The 25,905-nt window shown below is 42.5% G+C and overlaps 1 protein-coding gene across 2 annotated transcripts in view; it reads right to left on the reverse strand.

Moving 5' to 3' along the window:
• ARHGAP10 (Rho GTPase activating protein 10) overlaps positions 1-25,905 on the reverse strand; it is a 219,185-nt gene that overhangs the window by 106,664 nt on the left and 86,616 nt on the right. For both annotated transcript variants that reach the window (XM_014593705.3, XM_014593702.3), the window contains exons 6-10: positions 20,080-20,190; positions 17,686-17,790; positions 7,512-7,641; positions 2,940-3,046; positions 1,274-1,368 (exon numbers count right to left, since the gene is read on the reverse strand). In XM_014593705.3, the coding sequence (XP_014449191.1) occupies positions 1,274-1,368; positions 2,940-3,046; positions 7,512-7,641; positions 17,686-17,790; positions 20,080-20,190 (548 nt within the window). The remainder of the gene's footprint in view (positions 1-1,273; positions 1,369-2,939; positions 3,047-7,511; positions 7,642-17,685; positions 17,791-20,079; positions 20,191-25,905) is intronic.

Raw genomic sequence — 25,905 nt, forward strand, 5'->3', positions numbered from 1 at the left:
TAAAAGAGAAAGGAGTTTGGTTCTAGCTGGGCAGCTTTAGGTGCCAGAGTTCCTAGGCATTGGGAATGGTGCTGGACAGTTCCCTGGGACAAAAGGGAAGGAACCTGCTAGATGGAGGCTGCAATGGAAGAAATCCCAGGATCAGGAAAAAGAGGAAGACTTCCCAGAGGATGAAGTAGGACATAATGCCTGGGGATGTGCTAAACTGAGAGAAGAGTGGGACTTGGTGAGTAATTTTCACTGTCATTCAGGGCCCTGGAATCCAGCAAAGTAGAGTAGGCCTGGCTCATACTACCTCTCATAATCAAGCATCAAGAGAAGTGTTTGGATGCTTCCTCTCAGCAGAAATTAAGATTTACCTCAATGAGTGATTGGATCAGCAGCATGCACCATAGAAGAGTGAAGCTGTTAAAGAAAAAGGGTTCTCAGAGTGTTATTAGCTCAGTGAAAGCCTCTTCAGTGTTACTACCTGGGAAAGGGATGATAAAAACCTCAGATGCTTCAGGCAGGCATTTTCATGTCTTAGCCTCTCACATGAACTGGTCTTTTTCACTGATGTGCATAGTACATACCAGTATAATCTAAGAAAATCACCACCACTGTAGATAGTGAATTGAAAGCATTGAACACATTATAAAAATGAAATGTTTTAATCTTAAAAACCCAATTAAGTGACATTCTGGAATGTCTAACTGGTGAGAAGAGGGAGTAAACTAAATGGGTCTGAAGCCAGTAGCTGCAAAGGGGTGACATTAGAAAAACATTAGAAACTCTTTGACTTTTTTTAAGCTGGCAAAAAGGAACAGATTATGCATAAGAACAGACAGGTCATCAGTGCCTCTTCATGAGAAGAGATAACAGATTGACAGGGAAAGGAAGGGAAAAAAGCAAAGTGGCATTTAAAAAAAATAATTCTGCTCAGATTTTTAAAAAGTTCCTAGAATCTCTGGGTTTTTCCAAACTCATGGAAGTGCACAGAGGTAAGAGTAAAAAAAGCAACCTTTCCTAGGGACCTACCAGTGTATTACACAGTTTTTGTCACTGTCGTGGGGATTAATAAAAGAGAAAATATACAAGAGACACTGCAAATTAACCAGTGACAAGTGGGACTGTTACTGACAGCAGACATACAGGGAGAGTAGTCTCCACTTCAATACATTCAGTCATGCATCAGTGTTAAGGAGTTGGTCATATCTGAAGGAAGAATATAAATTCTGAAAACTTGTATGGACATTTCCTCTGACTACATGTTCAGGACATTTCACCAGCTTACCTGTCTGCAGCTTCCATGTCAAAACAGAAACGTCTATCTATAGTATCCATATTTCTTTTGGTACAGTAGGTAAGAAAGAAGGCTTCCAAATCACCCTGTAAATAAGAGAGATTATTATATGCCTGACAGCAGAACCAAACTGAAATCCAAAGAGTCAGCAAGCCACTGATGCAAACTAAATATGATAACCTGTATTAAAATAATAGCAAAAGCTGGATTGGAACTGACAAATGCAATGGAATTGTTACAGCTGCAAATCAGTACATAGTACTGCAGAAATCTCAAGGTTATTTTACAGATTGCAGGTGCAGCAAATATAGAACTTTTTGGTTTAAAATATGGGAGCTCAAACACCTTAATAAAAAGAATTACTATTCTGCACCAATGATATCATCAGGGTAAATTTTCTGTAAAAGACTGTCACTGTACTATTTTTGTCAAAATAGTAATATTCCAAATTCTGCTTTATAGTGTTTAAGGCAAAATAAGGGAGTTCTGATACTCTGAAATTTGCCTCATAGGGTATGCCTTCCCTTCAGAACAAGCCTCTGTACACTCAGATTATAAACTGTCCACCCATCCTTACAGTACCCAAAGACTAAATACCTTAACTAACCTGTGAGTAACTACAAGTAAACTGCTCTCTATAAGCATTGGCATTCACCAGAACATGCAGCTATTTCATTTTAGTGATGTTGCTTTTTTGGTGCATCCATACCTATAGATTTCATTGTTTTATCTAGGAGGACTTAATGCAATTGCATTAAACTAGTGTGAAAATATCTGAAAGCCTCTAAAATGACTAAGGACCAGAAGTGCTATTGCCTTACAGTAGAACTTGGTTTTGAAGTCAACTGAGCAATTTTGAAAGTTTTACCCAACAGCCATATAAGCAAAATGAAAATAAAAATATTTCAGAAGGGATTATGCACACAATCTCCTTTCCATCAAGAACACTCAAATATGATCCCCTAAACAAACCCCATTCTGAGAAACTTTTAAAATTACACTTAAAGACAGGGTAAGAAACAGCATCTAAACTGTAAGATTGACCAGAAGATATAAATGCCTCTTCTGTCTTCTATTTTTTCTTCTGCTTCTTCATTTAGCCATTTCAAGCCTAATCCTGCAACATGCTGAGAACCCTCAATTTCCAATCACTTCCACAGGAACTAAGGCATTCAGCATCCAGACTCTTTAGCCCTGAATATCAAGGCTATCAGGGAAAGTTTATATTAAGATTTTCAGTGCAAACTATGATGCCAATATGAAAAGGATTTAAAGGCTTCCTAACCAGGCTCTCTTCCAACTCTCCCATCCAGCTACCTTGGAAGAAGAATCTGGATGGAGAGTATAAAGGAGAATCTCCCCAGTTTACTGTATTTTCTTGAGTCACACTTTAACAAATTAAATCCCTATAGTGCAAACTAGACACTAAAAAGATAGAGAGAGGTGTATTCTAGCTCTTATAGACACTGTTTTTAGAAGCAAGCAATTGAAATTTCTACAAAATTCTTATCTACTAAACCATTCCATTATTTTAGTTTAATATCCTGAAAGGGCAGAGTGTAAATTGCATGAAAAAGAGATATTTGATATATCTTATCTGGCACATTCTCTCACTTACATACATGGCATGAAAAAAGTGCAAGTGAAATATACTTACTGCTTTCCCTCCTGACCTGTGTTCAAATGGGATCATGCTGAATGTTTTTGTCTGTTTCTTATATGTGCAGTAGTGTTTTACCCAACTGGAGCCAAATGGGGCAGGCCCTTAAACAAAATGGAAACATTAATTTGGTTCTCTTGCTTCAGATAGTTTATTGCCCTTTGTCAGTTTCTAGCAAGAATATACTTTGTATACTATTAAATTTATAAAGAAATACCACATGAATATACCCGAAGTCAGCCAATGATCAAGCACAATAAAATATTAACTTCTGGGTAGGGGTGCACCAATAGAAATTTTTGGGGCTGATCCCGATAGCCAATATTAAAGGAGGCATGCTGATCTGATTTCTAATACAACCCCCTCCAGCTGGTAAGTCCATGTGGTAGAAGGAGAGGAGGGAGGGAGGGAAGCAAGGGGTTGGTGGAGGGCAGATCAATGCCCCTCGCAGTGAGGGAGCGGGCAGGGGCAGGTGCTGCCCAAGCAGGGAGAGGGGTTGGGACCGGAGCTGTGGCTCATGGTGGGGAAAGGCAGCTCCCACTGCTGCTCACACCCGGGGGGGGGCAGGGGGGGGCCCAAATCTGTGTGGGGCAGGGTGGGCTGTAGCCGGGGCTGCACCAGGCTCTTCTCGGTGGGGGCTAGGCTCAGAGTGGGCGCCACCAGTGCTGGGAGGATGCTGCATCCACCCCAAATTTTGCTGCCACTCCACTTCCAGTGCCACCACCACCAGCTGCTCAGCGCAGCCCCAGCTCAAGGCCCTGCCTCCACCCACATGATGGGAAGAACCAGGGCTGCACCAGGCGGCTGACAGCAACGGTGCTGGGAGTGGAGCAGCAGTGAAATTTGGGGTGGATGCCGCATCCTCCCAGCAGTGCCGGCGCCCGCTCTGAGCCTAGTCCCCGCTGAGAAGAGCCCCACCTAGCCCTGACTGCAGCCCGCCCCATCCCTTACAGATCCAGGGAGCACCCCCCCCCACCCACCATGTCCTCCCAGGGTGCAAACAGCAGCAGGAGCCACCTTCTCCTACCCATCCCAATAAGCCACAGCTCTGCCCCCTCCAGCCTGGGCAGTGCCTGCCCCTGCCCCCTCCCTCACCACACAGGGCATTGATCTGCCCCCCTGCCATGCCTCTTCCACCACACTGGACTTACCAGCTGGAGACACCTCTCTCTCCAGACTGCCAGCTCTGCTCTTCACTGCCTGAGTGCTGTGCTGCAGCTGTGTGCAGCATGAGCATTTATCGGCCAAATTGTCGGCTCTATCGGGTGGATATCTGATACAGACAGTTTGCTTTATATCGGTACTGATCCGATACTGGGCTGATATATCGGTGCACGTCTACTTCTGGGTAGTACTCTGTTTAGTAATGTATGCTGCATTTTATTCTTTGTAATTCAAAGGAAAAGAGCTCTGTAAAAGGGTCATTTCCATCTTTACTGCTAGAAAAAGACTGTTATCCATACAACTACTTTCAGTGAAGAACCCAGTGAGATCAGTCATCAGACAGATGTCTGATTATCCAGATGTGTGGAGGAGTGCTATCTTCCCAGAATGCTGGATAAGAACTGCAGTTCCTACATGAATATTAGATTCAAGGACACCAACAATAATTTTAAAGTAACCTAAAGCAGAACTCTTATTTATTTATATAGTACAGCATATTTGTTTTCATAGGCATTTCCAACCTTATGTAATTCAGCCCAGTAAGTCAAATGCACACCAGGGTACTTTAACATGACTCCTAGTTACCTAGCATTTTCTGCAAGGTTTGTTGGGACCTTTACATATAACGTAGGCCAAACTAAAAGTATTAATGCTTTTGTCATCTCCAAGCGTTTTACTGTGATGCAGTATCTGTGTTTAATCTTTGACAAATCCTGGAAGCCCTAAATCAGTAAGGGCTATAAATATAGACTTTAAATTCTGGTGCCTGGAATTGTGAACAAAACCAAACTCAGACCAAGACAGAATGTAGAACTTGAAGCACTAATGGTGCTATAAGATATAAGATATACATATAGATATTAATATAAAACTAAGTTATTTATAAAAACCAACTTGCTTTATGCTCCATTACAAGCAGCTGGAATCTGCAAGATAATGTTAGCTGTTAAAGCTTGGACTCCAGTTTTCAGGAGTTGGCAAGATGAACAGCAGTCTCTTCGCTGAGAGTTGTCACACCTTTAGCCTGAATTGGATATAAAAGTAGATATACCCATCTCTCATAAGCAGCCACTACATTTACCAAAGAGAACCAGTGCTGCCAAATTCAGAAGTATGATTGGCCAAGCAGAAGCATAAAGCACCATATTTGACCAACTACTGCCCCTTGTAACTCATGAAAAAAGTTGCCAATCAAGTCAACAGGAACTGCTACTGACATATTGCTGTGCTGCCAGCACTCAGGAGCTTGTCCTGCTACAAGCTGATGGGCTACTCAAGGTATCCACACTTTCCCTAGACTCTAATCTTGTTAGGAGAGAAACCCATATGTGTGTGTGAATGGCTGCCACTCATGTGCCTCAGAAGTATTGCCTATTGTATGTCTGACCAAAAAAAACCAAACAAACCCCCACAGGAACTCAGAAAGGGAAAAGTTCAGTAAAGTCTGGGGGGGGGGGGGGGGGGAGTTGAAAATCAGGGCAACTGACCCGGGTGCTGTGCTTTGGGGGCCCCCACAGATAGCGCCATACAAGCCCCGTGCCACTGCCATGTGCCGCAGGCACCACCGCTCTGCAAAGTCGCTGCGTGCTACCGGCTTCCTGCTCCAGCTGCTCACCACCCTCCCTCCTGCACAGGCCCCACACAGGCTGATATGCCCCAGGCCCCACACATCCATAGGGTCAGCTCTGAGTGCAAGACCTCAAAAATCACCAGGATCTCAAGGTACTATTGTTGGAAGCAAGTAGAGCTCAATTTTTCTGAGATTGGATGAGTGTTTAGGATTTTTTTTTTCTATTTCAAACTTGAGACAGAATAATAAAATTAAATCAAGATTCAAAACAAAGTATTTATGAGAATCTTGATTAAAAGTTTCATTTTGGATTTTTTTTAAGTGTGTTGTTCCTCCGGATAAGACCTGAAATATTGATTTTTAAAAATTATTCAAGACCTGCTTCTTATGCATTATATAAAATGATGTTTTCATGCAAAATGTAGTTGAATATAAGATGTTTTTCCCAGGACTAACATAAGATGTGTGGTTTACATAAAGAGGACACTAGAAAAAATATGGCTGCTGGAAACCCTAGCTCTCAGATTCCCCAGCTCCCTTAAAAGTTCCTATGTAGTTCCTCATGCTTTCCAACTTATCATAAAAAAGACATGTCTTTGTAGTTTCAGCAGTTTATCTTATTATGCAAAAATTGACACAAAGATGCCAAAATGTTTATATTTATTTATGGACAGGAAAAAAGGAATGAAAATATACGATGCACAGAGCACATTTGTGGTTTTATACATAGATACATTTTTTAAGAGTGCATAGACCTTTAAAAGTAAAAAATATATGAAAATTGAATGCTTTAAAAGCCAGGTTTGAATTCACAGCAATTTGTCAAAGGTTAATATCACTATTTTCTTCAACTATATTGAAAAACTTATAAGAGTAAGTTGGCATGAAAATCACATCTTTTAATACACGACATATTAGTATATTAAAAATCATGCTATCATCCGTTCAACATGTAGGCCTGTTTTATCCAACACTGATCACAATTAATTAAAGTACATAGGTAAACTATGAAGTGACTCAAACTAAATTGGCCTGGTTTTCCACAAATATTAAAATGCTCAGCACTTCTGAAAAAATCAGGACCAATATATAGTTGTATCAGTACTGTTTCATAACGTGTGCATGCTTTGTTTAAGTAATGACTCTGTTTAATAAATATTACCTTAGCATCTTTATTTTCTGGGATAATGAAATGGGATCTGCTAGTTATATTAGTAGATATTAATTCTTCCTTTCAGTTACAGTAGTTATACAGTAAACAAACATACCACTAAATCCAATATAAATTTTTATATTTTTATATTTTTATATTTTTATATATTTTTATATTTTTATATATATTTTTTATATATATATATACACACACACACACACACACACACACATATATATACATATAAACAGTTGTTTTTATAATGGGTTTTATCCTTAATAAAACATTTAGTACACAGTGATTTGTGAGTTGGTGCTAAACTCCGTTTAGTTTGGCCACTCAGTATAACTTTGGAAAAATCACAAGAGCATTCCTCACCTCACAGATTCCTCATCTGGAAGGTAGGAATGTTACAGTTTTCCTACCTAACAGCAATCTGCTTACTTGACGGTTATATAGAGCTCTGAGATCACCACATGAAAAGCACAATATTCTGTATTAAAGTATATTATTAAAATTGTAAGAAGATTAGAATATTGTGAATTACAAAAATGTACTTTTCTTAAAATAGAAAGCTCTTTCAGAAGAAATTGTATCTGTATGGGACATTTGGGTTTGCATTTGTGCACTGTGTGTATTTGGGGCACCACCAGAATATAAATAAATTAGAAACATATCTTACTTTTCTCCTGAACGTAAAGGTAGCCTTCCATTGTAGCCTGATCAGCTCTCTTATGTTCCTGAGGATTTCGCTTGATTTTGTTCATGAGTTCCTCTACCTCTGACCTTGTTCCTTCAAAGCGATTTCTTGTCTACAATTAAAAAAAAAAAAAAAAAAAGAAAAAACCCACTGAGAAAAGCATTAGCAGAGGAAACAATTTTTTTTTTTTTTGACAGAAAGAGGAAGTTGCAACAACTGATGAGAAAATGGGAGGATGATTAAAGTTGGTTTGTGGTTTCCATCAACCTCTATTCTTGGAGTGTTCTTCAAAAGACAACATGTATTTTAGGCAATAGCTGCAATAACAGTGAGAAGGGAGCCAGGAGATCTAACAGTAACAGATCTCTAAAGAATCTATTGTCCTATTTTAGGGAAAGAGCAGATGGAACAGTAAGCAATGATCATCTCATGGCTGAGCCTGCATTTGAACATGCTGGTTCCATAGGCAACGTATGTGCTATAAATGTTAGCTTGATAAGTAGCATGCTTTCAGGTTAGAAAGTGATGCTTTCAGTAGTTACTAGGGAGAACGTATAAGTAGGTCATCACCTATTCCTGCATATTCTGTAACTGCCCACAGTGCCAGACATCTTGGTCTGACATGAAAGAGTACAGGAATCTTCTTACTATATTTTAACAACTCAGTCTATTTCTTCCCTCCTCCTACCCTTCAGAACTACTCTCCCAGGTCCATAAGCAACAGCAGCTTTTATTCAGAATATTAACAACCGCCAGAAAACAAATCATATCACACTAGGAGTGATAGGTGACTAAGCTAATTCATTACACTGTAGCAAAACAATGAGAGTTTATTGTTCTGAGTGAACATCTCTGATTATAAGGCTCACTGTCTATCAAGGACTACCATTCATCCAATAAATAACTATGCCACAAAATATATGCTTTTACTGTATGCCTGTTTGTTTAAGCAAACCAGACATACAAATCAACCTACTGGATTTGTAAATGGGGAATTTACCAAGCTATTCACTTGGGCATACAGTTTCCATTTCATAATTTGGGTAAGGGCAAGAAATGACAGTTGTATGTTCATGTGATTTACTGCATGTCAAAAGCCACCTTTTTGCGATATTCAGTCAGTTAAACTACTTGCACTTGGTCTGATTTTTCAAAAAGACCTTCAGCTATATACACAAAAAAAATATTGTACACCTAAATAAAGCATGCACAAGGCCAGTTACAACATGCACTTGACTAGCCAGATATGTAATTCCAGATTTATGCTTGAAATAAATGTTACTTGTTCTGATATAGCAGACTGGCTTTCAACCAGTCTATGGAAATCAAGCCCTAATGATCAAGTTCCTGCTAGGTCAGCCTTTAGAATTTGTATCATAATTATTTTCTGGTTCTGCTCTCCCCTCAGCATCTACATCTATTGGAAAGGAAGGTTGCAACTGCTACAGTACTGTCCATCCAAAAGAATCCTATGCAGTGTATACAAAGAATGGAGAAGGGGCAAGAGCAAGGGCAAGACAGGGAGGAGAGTAGAAAAGAGAGGGGGAGAGAGAGAGATGAGGAGGAGAGGGGGAGAGAGAAACAGGGCAGAGAGAGACTTTTTAAACCTTTACTATACAAGCTAGCCAATCTGCCATCTTGTCAGATCCATTATGAACATCCACCTTGCTCGGAAACAACAAACACAGCCAAAAGCCACATGAAGGACTCAACACCAAATCTCTTCAAGATGCAAATGTCTGTAAGGATTGCCAACAGCGTCTCCATGTAAAGCTTTCTGCCCTATCCACAAATGAAGGCAACACTGAGGAACTCTGGAAGAGGTATGAAACCACCATCCATCTGGCCTGTGCTGAATCCATTGGTTACACCACCTGTCAACAACAAGATCAGGTCGATGAAAGTGACACTGAGATCCAAGCCCTCCTTGACCAGAAGAGAAAGGCTCCTTCTGCTTGGCAAAAAGACACCATCTCAGCAGAACAAAGTGGCATATCAGCTCCTCAAAGCTGAAGCTTAACAGAGAATCCAGAAATCAAAAATCAGTGGTAGCAAGACAATGCCAAGGAGATCCAGGTCTATGCTAACAAACATGATCTGCATAGATTTTTCCAGGCAACAAAAGCTATCTACAGCCCAATTTCCCATGGCCCTACTTTTTTACAATTGCAGGCTGGCTTTACATTCCTCAAAGACAATGAATCTATCCAAGCTAAACGGAAAAAGCACTTCGAGGCATTCTTGAACCATGAGTCAACTGTGATGGATACCACAGCTGAGTCCATCCATCCCGACACTCTGAAAGCAGATCCCTCTCCAATCCTCCTATTCTAGAAGTCTGACATGCCATCAAAGAAACCAAAAACATTAAATCTACTGAACTGGATGCTGAAATCTATAAGGCTGGTGGCAAGGAACTGGTACTGAGACTTCATGAATTTATTCCTCGAATTTGGAATAACAAAGAGATCCCTGGGGGATCTGAGGAATGTCAACATCATGACTATATTCATGAAAGGAGATAAATTTGTGTATGGGAACTATCAAGGTATCACCCTCCTTTCCACGGCAGGGAAAATCCTTGCCCGCATCCTCCTGAACTGTATTCTACCTCTTGCTGAAGAAGTCCTACCAGAATCTCAGTGTGGTTTCAGACCATCCTGTAGGGCTACTGGCATGATATTTATTGCCTACCAGGTTCAAGACAGGTGTCAGAAACAACTTCAGGACCTATATATGGCCTTCATTGATCATGAAGCCTTGTGGAAAATATTGGCCAGATGTGGATGTCCTAAAAAGGGCATCAAGGTCCTGGGACTGTTCAACTATTAGATAACTGCAACCGTTCTATGTAGCAGATTGGACATGGATCCATTTGGCATCAGAACTGGGATCAAAGAAGGATCCATCATTGCCCCAACCCTGTTCTCCATTTTTTGACAGTCATCCTACTTCTCATTAAGGACTGCCTTCCTTCCAGAATTGGCACTGAACACTGAATGGATGGAGAGCTCTTCAATCTGGGTTGCTTTTGCTCAAAGACCAAAGTATTCAAAATAACTACCCTTGACCTTTAATATGCCAACAACTGTGCCATCCTTTGTGCACACTGAATAAAACCTCCAGATCACACTGAATCTTTTCAGAGAAGCCTACCAAACTTTGGGCCTCTCTCTCAGCATCGAGAAGACTGAAGTGCTCTATCAGTCTGCCCCATGCCACAAATGTGACCCCCCACACACACACCAAAATTTGCATTGAAGAAAAAACCCTAAAGGTAGTCGAACATTTGGTAGCCCCATCTCTCAAAGTGAACAGTGCACAGGATCTGATGCACAAGCGCCTCCTTCAGGAAACTGTGATTGTGATCTCCAGAAAGACACCAAGATCGAGGGGTACAACGCAGTCATCATCCCCACCCTCCTGTATGAATACAAAATGCGGGTGACTTACCATCGTCATTTCAAGAGCCTGGAGAGGTATCAAGATGCCTCTGGAAAATCCTCCACATTAAATAGGAAGATCACCCCACAGACACCAGCATCCTAGCTAAAGCCAATGTTACCAACATTGGAGATGGTGATCCTGATCAACTTCATTGGACTGGACACTGTGTGTGGACGCTTGACTCAGCTCCCAAAATGAGTGCTTTGCTCCCAGCTTAGTAATGACCTGAAATCTTCCAGTGACCAGAGGAAACACTACAAGGATATATTGAAAGCATACATCAAGAAAATGGATGCCAACATAGAAAGTTAGGAGAAGCTGGCTGCCAACCCATTCCAATGGTGCCACAACCTCAACCAAGTAGCAGCCAGTTCTGAGATAAAGCATCATGCCTTCGAAGCAGAGAAAGGAAAAGGAAAGAAATCTCAGCCTGCAGTCTACTCTCCTCTATGAAAAGACCTGCAACTTCTGCGGATGGGTCCATAGCTCAAAGATTGAACTCTCAAGTCATCTGAAGACCCATCAATTAACTGTGGTAGAGATCATCCTCAAATTGAAGGATTGCCGATGATGACACACGTGGGACCAACTATCCATCTCTTCCTTGCAGAGGGCCCCATCAATGACCCAACATGAGACAAACTGGTTCCTGTTCTGTTGAAAGGTGAAATTTCAAATTCAAATGTGACATGTACCCAGACCAAAAAGCAGAAAAGTTGGAGAGCATCATTGGAGCCAGCCCCTGAAAGCTGGTTTCTGCAGCTTTTAGGCTTGCCATCTTGGCCTGGCCCAGCAGGATTATCAGCCAGGAAGACCACGCTCCCCCTGGCTGCTCAGTACAGGATGTTGGGACCCAGGGCAGCCGGCCAGCAGCTCTCCCTGACTCCCACCCGGGCAGATAAGGGTCCAGGGCCTTAGAAGGCCGTTAGGCGGGTACTTGTGACGCGTGGAGAGGAATTAATTAGGCAGACGCTTATCGATTGCAAAGCAAGATTGTTTACTCACGTCAAGGTGGTGTAAGATGGAGGTCAGAGATACTTAGTTAGTTACAGCTTAAAGATCGTCATTCAGTTATTCTGCAGATATATATATACGGGCCGGCGGTCGGCTTATCGGGCATGCGGGGCAAGGGTACGCCAGGGAGGTCGCGGCGGGAAGACGCTGACAACTGATCAAATTGTTAGATTTACTCCAAGGTGTGAGCAGAGTTGTCTTAGACTTTGCGAAAAATGTAAGCGGGTTTTGTTTGTATGATAGCCAATTGTTTTTCGCCACGTCATAAATCTAATTAGAATCACCAATTATCTAGCGGTCTTCGCTAGGGTGTTATTTTCACAGGGTTACTCCTTGTTTTCTTTGACCAATTATAATGATTTATATAAAGCAAAGAAGGCAAAAGTTTTTATCTCTGTTAGTGGCGCAGCAATAAATTTCTTTTTGACATGCGCAGAAAAAAGCGGTTACTATCATTATTGTTAACCCTTAGTTAACCTAGTGCAGAAAAAACTGTTTTAAATGGTTATTACTTGTTTGTGACATGGGCACTACTTAATTTGGTTGTGACACAGGACAATGCAGATGTATACAATTTCAGAAGAGTCCAAGTCCAGCACGCTAAAGAGTGCTGAGGGCAGCAAAGGGGAGCAGCAGCCAGGAGGGAGGGGACAGTTCATGAAAATATGGAAGAGTCTTCTGCACCTGCTCTTCACAGAAAGTGCAGGCTGCCAGTGCCACCAGGTTTAAGTGGTGGACATAAGGCAACAGTTCTCTTGGCAATGGGTAGCTTATAAAGGGTGCCCCAGGTTGGACAGGCTTGCTCTGGTGCTGATGCCACTAGGCATCACCTTCAAGTCATCTGAAGGCAGGCAGCAAGGACACAGACGTGACACACTTTGACTCTCCATGTGTACAGGTCTTTCCCAGATAGGCTTTCAAGGCAGATCCCTCCAATGTTCTTGCTGGGCACAGGAGGGACAGGTGAGTGCTGGGTTTGCCATTCTCACTGATGTCCACAGCTGGAGAAATACAGCAATAGAGGGAGGTTGTCTAGTGAGCTGCCAATGGGGAGGGCTTGTCACTGGCAGAGGTGGGTTTCTAAGGTGGCAAGCACACCCATGGGAAGGACAGCTTTCACTTCAGTCAAAACATGCAGAGCAAAATGGCCAGCACAGGCCCAGCCAATCAGCCAGAACTTTGGCTGAAAGCCAGGTGGACCAAGCTAAGTTGAAGAGGTGGGTCAGCTTTAAGGTGTGTGGCCAGACCAAGAAAGCAAAGAGGCTTCCAGAGGCTCAGCTCGGCACTCCCTGCTACAAGACCAAGTTTTGCATCAGGGGCTCCTGTACCAGCTTTGGGAATCACCTGCCCTGGCATCTCAGAAGTAAATCTGCCAGGCCTGAAGATGCTGCAGTATAAGGACAGCAGAGCGTCCCAGCGGAGGTGATCAGGAAACAACAGGAAAAATTCCCACGGTTTGAGGTCCCCCACCTGACACAAGAAAGCAAGGGCCAGCTGTAGCCAGGGGAAACATTCCCCAACAAAAATCAGGCACTGAAGGCTTGCAGGCAGAAGGCAGCCTTGCTGCTTGTCAGTTTTATTAGCATCTGAACTCCCTTGCTGGTGGGTAGGCACAGGATAGCCTGCTGAAGCCAGTGTTGCCTGTTTCAGAAGTCCACAAAATGTTTCTGGAACCTCTTAAGCAGGTTCATTTGCAGGTCAAGGATGGCATACCTGTGACATAGAGTATCAGCTGCCAAGTTGTTGATGACAAAGACCCAGACTTGGTAGGAGAGGCTGGGCAGGCACCAGTGCCACCACTATAGTTGTGCCTCAATCTCCTCAAGAAGGCCTTCCCAGTTCCTGGGTAGATACTAGGAGCAGTCACATCATCAGTATGTGCCATCACTGTAAGTTGTATGGAGCAATGGCCAGTGCTTCAGCTCATCAGAGGGTCAGGCCCATCAGGCAGTGCCACGCTGGAGAAGAAGGGAAGGAGAGGGGGAGGGGGCCCCTGTGCATAATGGCCAAGTACAGACATTTGGGGCATTAGGGGGAAGTTAAATCAATTCAAAATGGCTGCCCAACATCAGGTAAGTCCAGATGGGGGGACTAGTGGAGAGATCCTCTGCGGGATGGGAGGGAGGCACAACCCAGAAGTGGTCTGCCAGAGGATGGGAGGAAGGCACAACATCCAGTGAACCTACACCCTCATCCCTGCCCTTCCCCTCCCCCTACTGAGACTTACTTGCTCAGCTCTTGCAGCGGCAAACAGTAATAAAGGTGGCTGCACCAAGTGGCTTGAGGGATGGGGGTTGAAAGGGTGGCTGGTCAGGGGGAGGAAAGAGGGAGCAAGGGCCAGAGGAGCAAAAAATAGTCCAGTGCAGGGGTTAGAGGGGTGTGAAAAGAGCAGCCCTGGGGCTGGGGCCAGTGACTGGGTTCTCTCAGCCCTGGGGCTGCACAGGGAAAGTGTACAGAAGTTCCATGATCCAGTTTGACCTAAATTGAGTAAGTTTGAAACTACACAGATCCAAGTTTATCTTAAACTTGCTTCTGCAATTTTTAGACCGGTTTGTGTGCATGGAGCTTCTGTACAGTTACAGGTTTAGACTGATTGTCAGTCACTGAGACGCGGTCTGTAAGTGTAAAGTCAGCACCAGAACGAGCTAAGTTTAAATTGGGTGGCCATTTCGAAACCTATTTAACCTCCTGAATGTCTGCACTTGAGACAAAATGTTGAAAAAGCTATATGGACTATGGCGGCAGTGTTAATCAGTTCCACATGTGTTCAGGTTTTATGATCACAAAATATTTGTGTCTGGCCATCACAGAATGCTGAGTTAATTCGATCCTTGGTTTTGCAAACCTAATTTTGCTGAACTTCTAGCCAGAACACGTGTCACTTCTGAATTTTATCAAATTTTGCACACACACACACCCCAATATTTTTTCATCTAAGCCTTGTAAATCTCACATGCTGAGGCAAGTTAAGCATGGTCCAGGAAGGTGATGTCAGATATTCTATGGACGCTTCAGCAATCTTTCCTCCTAACCTCTGTTCTCTCCTGTTCAACCCTGATATAACATTAAGTTCAGATCAGAAGTGTCAGGGTTGGATGACTCACCAGGGTCAGCCAGGCCATGGGGTGGATCTGGAGCACAGAGCCATGTCATTTGGCCAGCAAGGCCAGAAATTTGGCAGCAGCAGTGTTAACTGCCACAGCTCCAAGAGCTCCAGAAGCTGCTGCTCAACCGCCTGCCACATTTCTGGCTCTAGGGACAGCTTTGCAGGCCAGATTATAAAGCTACATGCTCCAAATTCAGACCATGGGCCCAGAAATTTGACCATGGAGTAAGCAGAAGTAGAATTAGTTGCACAGCAATTAACACCGGTATACTCTCTCCACCATCAAATTTCTGATGTCAAAGGCTAGATGATATGGCTGCACTCTGAACTGGGGCTCAGGAACAGATAAATGTTATACTGTGGTAGCTCATACTAGCCAGATGTTATTGAGCCTTACCTCTAGGTGACAGAGAAGGAAGTAATAGTCAGCTTTTCTTTAGCTAACTGCTACCTCGGGATGGATGCAGACAAAACTTAAACCACAGTAACTCACACCAGGAGGGTTCCACTCCTCCCACAATTCTCGGTTCTTTCACCTACTGGATGGGGTGATATCATAATGTACAAGTGGCATTCCTGCAAGAAGTTGGACTAAATGACCTTGAGGTCCCTTCCAACCCTATGGGTGCGTCTACACATTGATACGGCGACGTTGTTGGTGCCATTATTTAGTACTTCCTTTTGAAAGTATGATACCTTTTATGTTCTTATGACTTACAAGTCACTGTCCAAAGCCCACCAGTCTCTCCTTGCTCAATCCTGCACCTCTATCTCCAACATATAAACTATTTCAACTGCAACATGGCCAAAACCCAAGTCATTTTCTCTTCAAAATGTTCTCCTGCTTTGTCTATCTTTACATAGCCATCCAGGTTCACAGCCTCAGAATACTGGACTCTTCCTTTTACGCTCTTCCCACATAATGACTGTTGTTACTCAGTCTTACCTCTTTTCCCTTACAGAATTTTTAAAATCCAACTCATCTGTTCAATCCAGCTCTATATTCTCAACTGTCATATCCCACTTTGATTAATTCAACCTGTTCTCTAACCATGACACTTTCCCCTTCAAGCCTCTCTACTGACTCACTTTCATCTACAAGTTCAAATTCAATTCCTCATCCACACTTGCAAAACCTTGCATAACTCCACCCTCATCTCACATTTAATTTCTTGCCCAGCTCCAATTAATTTTTTTTAACTACAACCACAGCATCAGACTGAAAGGTGCCTTTATGCCCCCCTCCTACTCTCAGCTTTGTCCTTGAAATAATCACTCATTTTTGGTGGGATACATACACTCCCCCTTCATTCAAGTCCTTCCAGGAAAGGCCAACTTTCTTTGAGGTTCCCTAGCACTAATTCAGAATCATCAAATCCTCCTTGCTAACCTAACATAACTTGAAGGGAAACTTCATGAGTGAAGACAGAAGATTTATATGTACAGCAGAAGAGGAAATGAAAGAGCAGTACCATCAAGATGTGATCACCACATCCTTCAGTAATCAAATATTATTGTAATCTTAATCTTCACTTTTTCCCCACTAGCATCTACTTTTCCAATTCATTAAATTATGTCTAAACTTAGACTTATCTCCTAGAAGGATGGCTTGTGTACTAATTCCAGACAGCCCTGAAGACTAATAACCAGCACAGCTTAATGAGCTGCTTGCTGGCACATTAGACAGCAGGCCTCCTTCCTAGCCTAGCAAGAATTCACTACTCCCCCATCGTCGTTATACAGCAGCTTCATTCTTCTGCTAAACTTATGCAAAAATGTCAAAGAGGTTGTTCAGCCCATGCGGGGCTACTCCTTTCAATCCCCTTACTTCTAGATCTGCTATAGGAAGGTGTCTGTTCCCATTCTGCAGCACTTTCATCCTTTTATATAAAGTACTCAACTGCTTCCCAGCCAAGTCTAACAATTATAAAGGTCTCATTTTCCCCTTAAAATGGGTCAGTGTTACATATAGCATAGGTAATAGCATGGTGCAACCCACATGCTTCAAGAACACAATTTTCTAATAGTGTTACTTCTAGCAAAGAATATCTAGGCTTCCAAGCCATTCTTTCTTTGGATCTCAAAGGAGGTGCTACTGAGTTTATCAAACATTAAGAAATGTAATCACTTCAATTTTATGTTCTTCAGTTACATCCAGTATGTTCCTATTGTAAATGACATTCTAACCTAAATTAAAAAATATACCTAAAAAGGTCAAGAGATCTATTGCTAGTCCCAGTTTATGAAGAGGATAAATGTTTTCCAATTAAAACATTAAACACTTGTAATGTGAGTATAATGAATTTGAAGACATTATCTAAAAAAATGTGTGTTTATGACCAAATCAAAGTATTTTAAAGGGTATTACAAACCACTAGGTGGCAGGACTTACTGCATTATCAGTCATCAGATAACAATTTATTCACTCGTACAGCTGGTTAGCCAGAAGATGGCATTATATGCCTACACTTTAAGTGATTAAGTAACATTACTAAGAAACTAGCATTGATTATAGCTGACCAAACGCAGTAACATACATTTTATTAGAGAAAGTTATAAATGACTTAAATGTAAGAGATCTTGACTTACATTTTGAATATTAATTTGTAGATCCATTTTGTAGTGATTAAAGTCTTTGGCAAGTTCATATCCTTGATGATAGAAAGTGAACAAACCCTGAAAAAATGACAGCACCTGAAATATAAGCAGAAGACAATTTCAGTTATCAGGGAAAGGTTGTTGTATTTTCTTGTAACCCTTTAGAAAATTAAAACCAAAAATTGTTTTTTGTTTGTTTGTTTCTCAAATGTCCCCTATTCACAATGAACTAGTTAATTTAATTAACAGATTGGTAAGGAAAAAAAAAGTCAAAACAGTGAGAGTAATAACGGAGTAAAAGATGGACTTCTGTATTGTGTATGAGAGGCACAGCCTGATTTAACAATACTTTGAAGCTATGTTAAATGGAACATTTTAAGAGTGCTTTACCACCTTTACAAAAATAGAATCGCAGGTTACATTCTCAGGGGAAATTAAACAGAAAAATAATTCACAGAGTCCCACTATATCAAGGGGTTTCAACCTTTCTTTAGCAAGTATACCCCGTCTGGTGGTGGCGGCTGGACCGGGGGGGGGGGGGGGGGGTGCTCACATACAGCAGCCGCCAAGCTGCCACCCACTTCCCTGCACTGCTGACCCTGACGCCCAATGCCCCACACTGCAACTGCAACCCAAATTCCCATGACCATTTGCACATGCAGCTCTGTAGGCTGCTGACAGGCCTCGCACCCAACCAGTTGCATACCACTCATAAGCAGCCTCCAGAGCCGCAGGTGCAACTGGCCGTGGGAAAGCAGGCCAGGCAGTGCCTGCGTGGTATGCAGAGGGGCGCCACTGACTTTGTCCCCCACTCCCTCCCGGCCCTGCCCCTGGGAACGGGCATAGAAACACACTTTCCCCACCACTGCCATTGAGACCCTCGCAGCAGCCAATCAGGAAAGCAAGCTGGGGTGGGGGCAGCGAGACACCATGATGTGCCATGAGGGGCCGGCAGTGCCCAGCGTCTCTCTCTCCCCCAGGTAAGAAGCAAACGCACCAGGGGAGGTGCTGCCACCATGCCCCGGGGCATGTTCCATCCCCGCCCACCCACCTACGTGCCCGTCCGTTCATGCGTACCCCCGAAGATCTTTCTAAGTACCCCTGGGGGTATGCATACCCCTGGCTCACAACCCCTGCACTATATAGTCAGATACAAAGCAAACAACAGCATCCTCTCAGATACAGCTTGCCCAGTCTACAGGGCAAAGATTTTATCAATAGGTAGCAAAGCTTCAAATTGCAAAGGCACAGACATAAGTCCTGAAAATGCATTCTAAGACATTATTTGGGTTGGTCTAATAAAAGATATTAAATTCACCCAAGGAACCTTGTCTGCCTATGTCCTTAAACCAACACAGCTACAACCTACACCCCTGCTTCTAAGACAGACTGGTTTCAAACGAGGCTGTGAAGAAATGGCTCAAAGGGCTTGTGTCAAAGAATGACTAAATAGCAAAGAGGCAAAGCTTCTGGGTACATTTTTTTTTAAAAGGGGAAATTTTGAAAAATGTTTAAGGCCTTGTCCACCACTACTTTAAAACGAAGAAAGCAAAGCAATAAACTCCTATGTTATTTTACAAAGCTAACATATAGTTAAAGAGTTCTTATGCCAGTATAACCTATCCCTGCTTCCCAAACACAAGCAAATTATGCCAACATAGCACTTTAATACCAGTAGATCTAGGCATTTATGCTAGTATAACTATTTTGATAAAAACAAAATAAAGTCTATATGCCCTTAACCAAAATAGTTATATTTATTGAAAATCTGAGTTCTCTAGGCCTAATGAATTTGAGGATTTAAGTCAAGGGGACTGTTTTGCCTAGACCCCTCAGCTTTGCAGAAAAATCCATTCCCCCATTTCAACAATTAGACTCTAAGCATTTCATTAAAATAAAAAACTTGAAACCATGTAATATTGGCCTAAGTTTAACAGTGGGTTAGACTCCTAACTCAAATATGAGGAAACTTTAGGACAAGTCCAGCCAGGAACTTTAAATAAGCCTTAGTAGCATGTTTATGGATTGCATTAAAACCCAAGGGAAATTCATTCTTTTTCCAAAGCTTCGTCTCTCACAAAATTTGAGAATTTCAGATTACCCCTATTTTGGAGATTCAGAAATGCATGCTGCTTTCTAGTGAACAGGTACAAACATAAATTAAGTCAACAGGACCTCATCTTAGATTAAAAACAGGTCTTTGGATTACTAACATTTAAGTGACTCTGAATTAAATCAAAATAACCAGTCTGCCAAAAGCCCCCATAAGCCAAAACTGACAAATGATACTTTTTGTTTCATGGTCTGTTATATTTCCCCTCTGTCACTTAACTAAAAAAATAAGTTGTGTTGCTTTCTTAATAAATTGCATTCCATAATACTTACAGGTTCCACACACTCAAATGTCTTTCGTTCCTGTATCTCCTGCAGCTTACACACATACTCAAGAGAGACCTCATAGAAGTGTTTTCTATTTTGCTCCACTTGGCTGTCAGCCTGCATGCAAAATACAGTGATTAGAAGTTTCACAGACATAACGTATTGAATGACATGCATTAAGTATTAAAGATGGTAAATAAGATGTTCTCCAGACCAGGGACTCGCTCACCTCAACAGTATATACTAGTCAATAGTTTACTTTTTAAAATATAAAAGCCTTGACATGCTCTATATTGGAAGATTTTGTTACATTGTTTTGTTTCAGAGGGTTCATTTTCTTCACATGCACACAACTAAAATAACATTTCTTTACATTTCCATTTAATCTTATTTCAGATCAAACAAGTTGGTGCAAATATGCACTTAAAAGAAGGCCCCTCAGGGACACAGAGGAGGGAATACCTGGATTCCTCTCCTAAAAGGGGTGGAAACTGCCTCCGTTCAACCTGGAAAAGTAAGTGTTAATGCAAAAGATCCCTCTGTCTCACACCCCAGGCCCACCCTCCTCCCCCACAAAATAGGTTCATCTGAAAGGTATGGAAGTTCTCAGCCATTTCCTCATCTGCCCTCCCTACACTTATATGGACTGAGAAAGCAAAAGATAATTTTCTGGCTCCTAATTTAATTGCCGATTTGTCATGGGTTCTCAGGATGTATTGCGAAGGATATCTGTGTGACATACTACTGGCAACAAAACAACAATTTAAAAAGACCCCCATTCATTCCATATATTAAATGTACAATGCAGCTAACAAAATATTGGAAATTTAACAAATGCAACCTTATTTACAACCCAAGCAGCTGTTTTATTATTTTGGCTTTTACGAAGTGCCAGTGATACACTGATCCTGTGTATCTGTTATGCTTCAGCTACCATTCATTCCTACCCAGACACAAGTATTACTTCATGCAGTTTGGAAGTTAATATATGCTATTAAAAATGACACACATGTCCCAGTCAAGCCTCATGACTGCAGAAGAAATGAATAACTGGAATTCCTTTTATTGGAATAAATTAAGAGACACTGACTACTGGCAAACTTTAAAATTATTATGGGATGGGATCTGATTCCTGATCACAATTGCACATCTTAACATGCCCTTGCCATGCCACACACACATGGTGGACATACAAGTGTTGGGATCAAGGACAGATCCCAAACATGCGACTGCTGGCAGCCACATGCAAAGTAATCAGAGGCTCTTGGCTGGGGAGGCTGAAGGGCTCCGCCCACTGGCAGTTTAAACTTCACATCCAGCAACCCCACTGCGGCTAACAAGACCAGGGGTGCTTGGTAGGCTCTGGACTACTGGGTATGAAGCTTAAACTCCCCAGCAAGGGAACCCCTCTGTGTCCCCTCCACCAGGAGCCTATTTATTCTCCAGGGCTGCTGGGCATGGGGACATTTGAGCCCAGGGGTTTAAACTCTTCAGCAGGAGTCTAATTTATTTCTAAAACTACGCAATCAAGCCTGTCTCACAACTACACGTTAACCTGCCACAGGTAAAGCAGGGGGACAGCTGCTCTGGTGTTCTGCTGCTGCAAGGCTTATTGAAATGCACTCAAGAAATCAAACGGCCATGCTTTGGAGGAGGCCAAAAAATCCCCTGGTATTTTCTGATCTGACCACGCGGTAAAATTCCTTCCTGATTCCAAATGTGGAGATCGGTCTGACCTGGGGTGTAGGGGCAAAAGCCTCTAGCCAGGAACCTCCAGGTTTTAGTCATATTCTGTGTTTGGACATATTTTCATCTGACCATTCAAGATGAGAGCTGCCCAAGTGTACCAAAGCCCATGCCTCTATTAATGTTTAAAACAGAAATAAAATACAAGTTTCAAGTAGCGCTACACACTAATATAGTCATCTACTTTCCTCCACAGTCTAATTTTTTTTAACTTGGGGAATATAAACAAACTAGATCTACCTCAGTAACTACCTCAACACAGGCATGTTCCATGCTACACTGTATTCTGCACAGGCCCCACATACAGACAAATAGGTCCAGGAACAACCCTGTATTAATAGGGTCAAGCGCTACTACTATAGTGTAAACATAACCACAAAACAGCTCAATTTCTTAGCTTGTTAAATTCACTTCTAAATCTCTTGTTTAAATGCATATTCCATAAGCAGGTAGGAAAGGACATAGAAAGCTAACTGGATAGCTAATTTTGTAGCTAGTGACAACTCCATCAACTTTTTGTATGTACATCTATCTCAAGCAGTCCACCTTTCCTCAGATGGCCTGCAATCCACATCTTTATCATCTTTGTTTTTTTAACTCTCTGGATCCTCTCCAGTTTCTCTACATCCTTCTTAAATTGTAGATCCCAGAATAATGAAGAATATGCTAGCTGAAACCTAACTAAGACCAAGTAGGGCAATTATCTCCCAGGTCTCCTGTAGAGTAAGCAACCATCAATCCTCTAGATCACGGTGTACACATAAGAAGTCTAGGCAGATGCCTAATGAATCCATTTGAGGCTGACAAGTCCAATTCAACAGCACCACAGCTTGTTACAAGTTTCAGAGATTCATACGTTGTCTAAGCTGGAATCCAAATTTGCAGCATGCTGCGTTCTTCTCTCTCACTTTGCTTTCATCCTCTGGATCAAAAACACTTCATACTGAGCTGCACCTAGCGCCAGATGTTTCCTCCAGATTGGACAAGACTCTCCCAGTTCCTCCCAGTTTTTACACGGATGTTGAATGATTTCATATAATTTTTGCATATATCATGGTACTGCCATAGAGGGCTACCCCACTTTTTAGAGCATCCTTGAATCTCACTATACAACATATCCTTGGGGATATGATCTCCTATTCTCCTGACAGCCAATCCATTGCAACCTTTTTTTCTTGACAGTGGTTTCTAAGTGTTTCAGTCCTGCACGTTCCAGTACCTCTGCATTTGGTATTCCATTTTCCCACTTTATTTTCAGGCTCTTATGTAGACATCTCATATGGAACCTGTTGATATGCTTAGCACATGTAGTCCACATTTCTGAACCATAAAGCAAGGCCGACAACACACGAGTCTCATAGCTGTTAGTTTGCTGTTATTCTATGCACGTTTCTGTAATAGCTCGAAATTTTTAGCTGCTTTTCTGATTCTGTTAGTCAATTCAGTCTGAAGGTAAAGATTCCTGTTTACTGTAGAACCCAAGTAACAAAAATCATCAACGACGCCAAGAGATTTATCCTCCAGAGTGATGTCGGGTATTGGTACTTACTTGCCTTGGTACATGATCACAGTCTTCTAGAGACTAATTGCCAACTTGAAACTCTTGCAAGATTCTGAAAATCTGCACAAGAAATTTTGCAGAGAAGATTCACCATGGGCAACCAAAGCAATGTCATCCACAAACAGGAAATCTCTCAGAACCAATTCTTTCACCTTGATTTTCACTCTAAACCTTTCAATGTTCAAAAAGCCTCCATCTAGTGTGGTTCACAAATAAATGCCATAATTGCTATCTTTGACTGCATGAGAAAGCAGGAAAGAAAAGCAGATGTTAAAGAGAACAGGGGTTAGGACACACCCCTGTTGTTGATGTCAAAGGCATCTGATTTCATAGATTTCATAGACATTAGGGCTGGAAGGGACCTCGGAAGATCATCGAGTCCAGCCCCCTGCCCAAGGGCAGGAAGTCAGCTGGGGTCATAGGATCCCAGCAAGATAAGCATCCAGTTTCATCTTGAAGGTGTTCAATGAAGGCGTTTGAACAACCTCCGGTGACAGGCTGTTCCAGACCTTGGGGGCTCGGACAGTAAAGAAATTCTTCCTTATGTCCAGCCTGAAACGGTCTTGTAGTAGTTTGTGACCATTCGACCTAGTCGTCATCCCTTGGGGCGCTCTGGTGAACAAACGTTCCCCCAGATGCTGGTGGTCACCCCTAATAAACTTGTAGGTGGCCATCAGATCACCCCTGAGCCTGCGCTTTTCCAGGCTAAAGAGCCCCAGGGCTCTCAGCCTGTCATCGTAGGGTCTGCTTCCCTGACCTCTGATCATGCACGTGGCTCTTCTCTGGACTCTCTCAAGCTTCTCCACATCCTTTTTGAATTGTGGAGCCCAAAACTGGACGCAGTACTCCAGCTGCAGCCTCACTAAGGCCGAGTACAGGGGGAGAATGACATCCCGGGATTTGCTTGAGAAGCATCTATGGATGCAAGCCAGCGTTTTGGTCGCTTTACTAGCCGCAGCATCGCATTGCAGGCTCATGTTCATCTTGTGGTCAGTGATGACCCCCAAGTCTCTTTCTTGCATAGTGCTAGCCAACATAGCACTGCCGAGCCTATAAGGATGCTGCGGGTTTTTTTTTCCCCAAGGTGGAGAACCTTGCATTTATTGGCGTTGAACACCATCAGATTCTCGTCCGCCCATTTGCTGAGCCTGTCCAGGTCAGCCTGGATCATCCGCCTGTCTTCTGGTGTGGATGCTTTGCCCCAAAGTTTGGTGTCATCTGCGAACTTGGCCAGTCCGCTTCTGACTCCAGTGTCCACATCATTAATGAAGAGGTTGAACAGTATGGGTCCAAGGACAGAGCCCTGGGGGACCCCACTGGTCACAGGACACCACGATGACTGACTTCCATCAATTACTACCCTCTGGGTCCAACCCCGGAGCCAATTTTCCAGCCAGTGGATCGTGGAGGACCCAAATCATCTGCAAATTTGGACAAAGCGCTTTCTACGTCCTCATTCAGGTCACTGATGAAGATATTGAACAGCATTGGCTCAAGGACCAAGCCTTGGGAGACCCCACTACCCACATCTTTCTAGGTCAATACAGACCCATCCACCACCATTCTCTGAGTATGACCCTTAAGCCAATTGCCACCTGCATGACTGTGTAATCGTCTATGGCACAGCCATTCAATTTGTTTATAAGAATCAGATGGGACACCATGTTGAAGGCCTTCTTAAAGTCCAAGTAGATGACATCTACCTCAGCTCCTGCATCTAAGCTCTTTAGCGACCTGATCATAGAAAAAAAGCAGGTTAGTCAGGCAGGATCACCCTGCTACGAACAGGTGCTAAACCAGTAGCTTCTTCCCTAGTCTGTGAATAAGGGTTCTCAGAGTTGTGAATTCTTCCTATCCAAACATCCTGCTAAATTTCAAGTCAAATGATGACAGTTTAAATGTCAACTTTTGATATTTTTAAAATGTGAATTGTACTAGCACCTAAAACCAACAAGTTTGGAAGCCCATCCTGTTAAGTGTTGTATAAATATAAGGAATAACTCTCTACTCAAATATACTAGTATTCTTAAGGACAATACATACGTTATCACTGATGGTTTAACAGAGTGGATGGGAAAGAAATAGGGAGTTGCTGTAAGGAAGAATAAGAAAGTGGTGAAGACAGGAAAAAAAGAATAGAAGGGAGGGCAGTAAAGAAGAGAAGAGAAACTATAAGGGGCAGAAATAGCAATAAAGAAGACAATTTTCACTCAGGGGTGATGCTGTTAAATAATTCCTTGGAGTCTCAAACCAGCAGAGACTCCCTATGCCCGAAGAAGGGTGGCTGTGCCCGAAAGCTTGCCAAGAACTTTTTTCCAACTACTCAGTTGGTCTAATAAAAGATATCACATCTACTCAAAGAATCTTGCCTGCTGCTAAATAAGAAACATTTCCTCCCTCTGCACAGTTCTTACAGCTGTGGTAAAACTATGTGTTGTACTTTAGAGAGAAACAGGTGACATTTTGAAAATAAGAAAACAGCCACAGACTCTGAAAACAGACTTGCTAGTCCCCAGCAGCCTTCC

This window comes from Alligator mississippiensis, chromosome 2, assembly GCF_030867095.1.
Source record: "Alligator mississippiensis isolate rAllMis1 chromosome 2, rAllMis1, whole genome shotgun sequence".
Classification (NCBI taxonomy): Eukaryota; Metazoa; Chordata; order Crocodylia; family Alligatoridae; genus Alligator; species Alligator mississippiensis.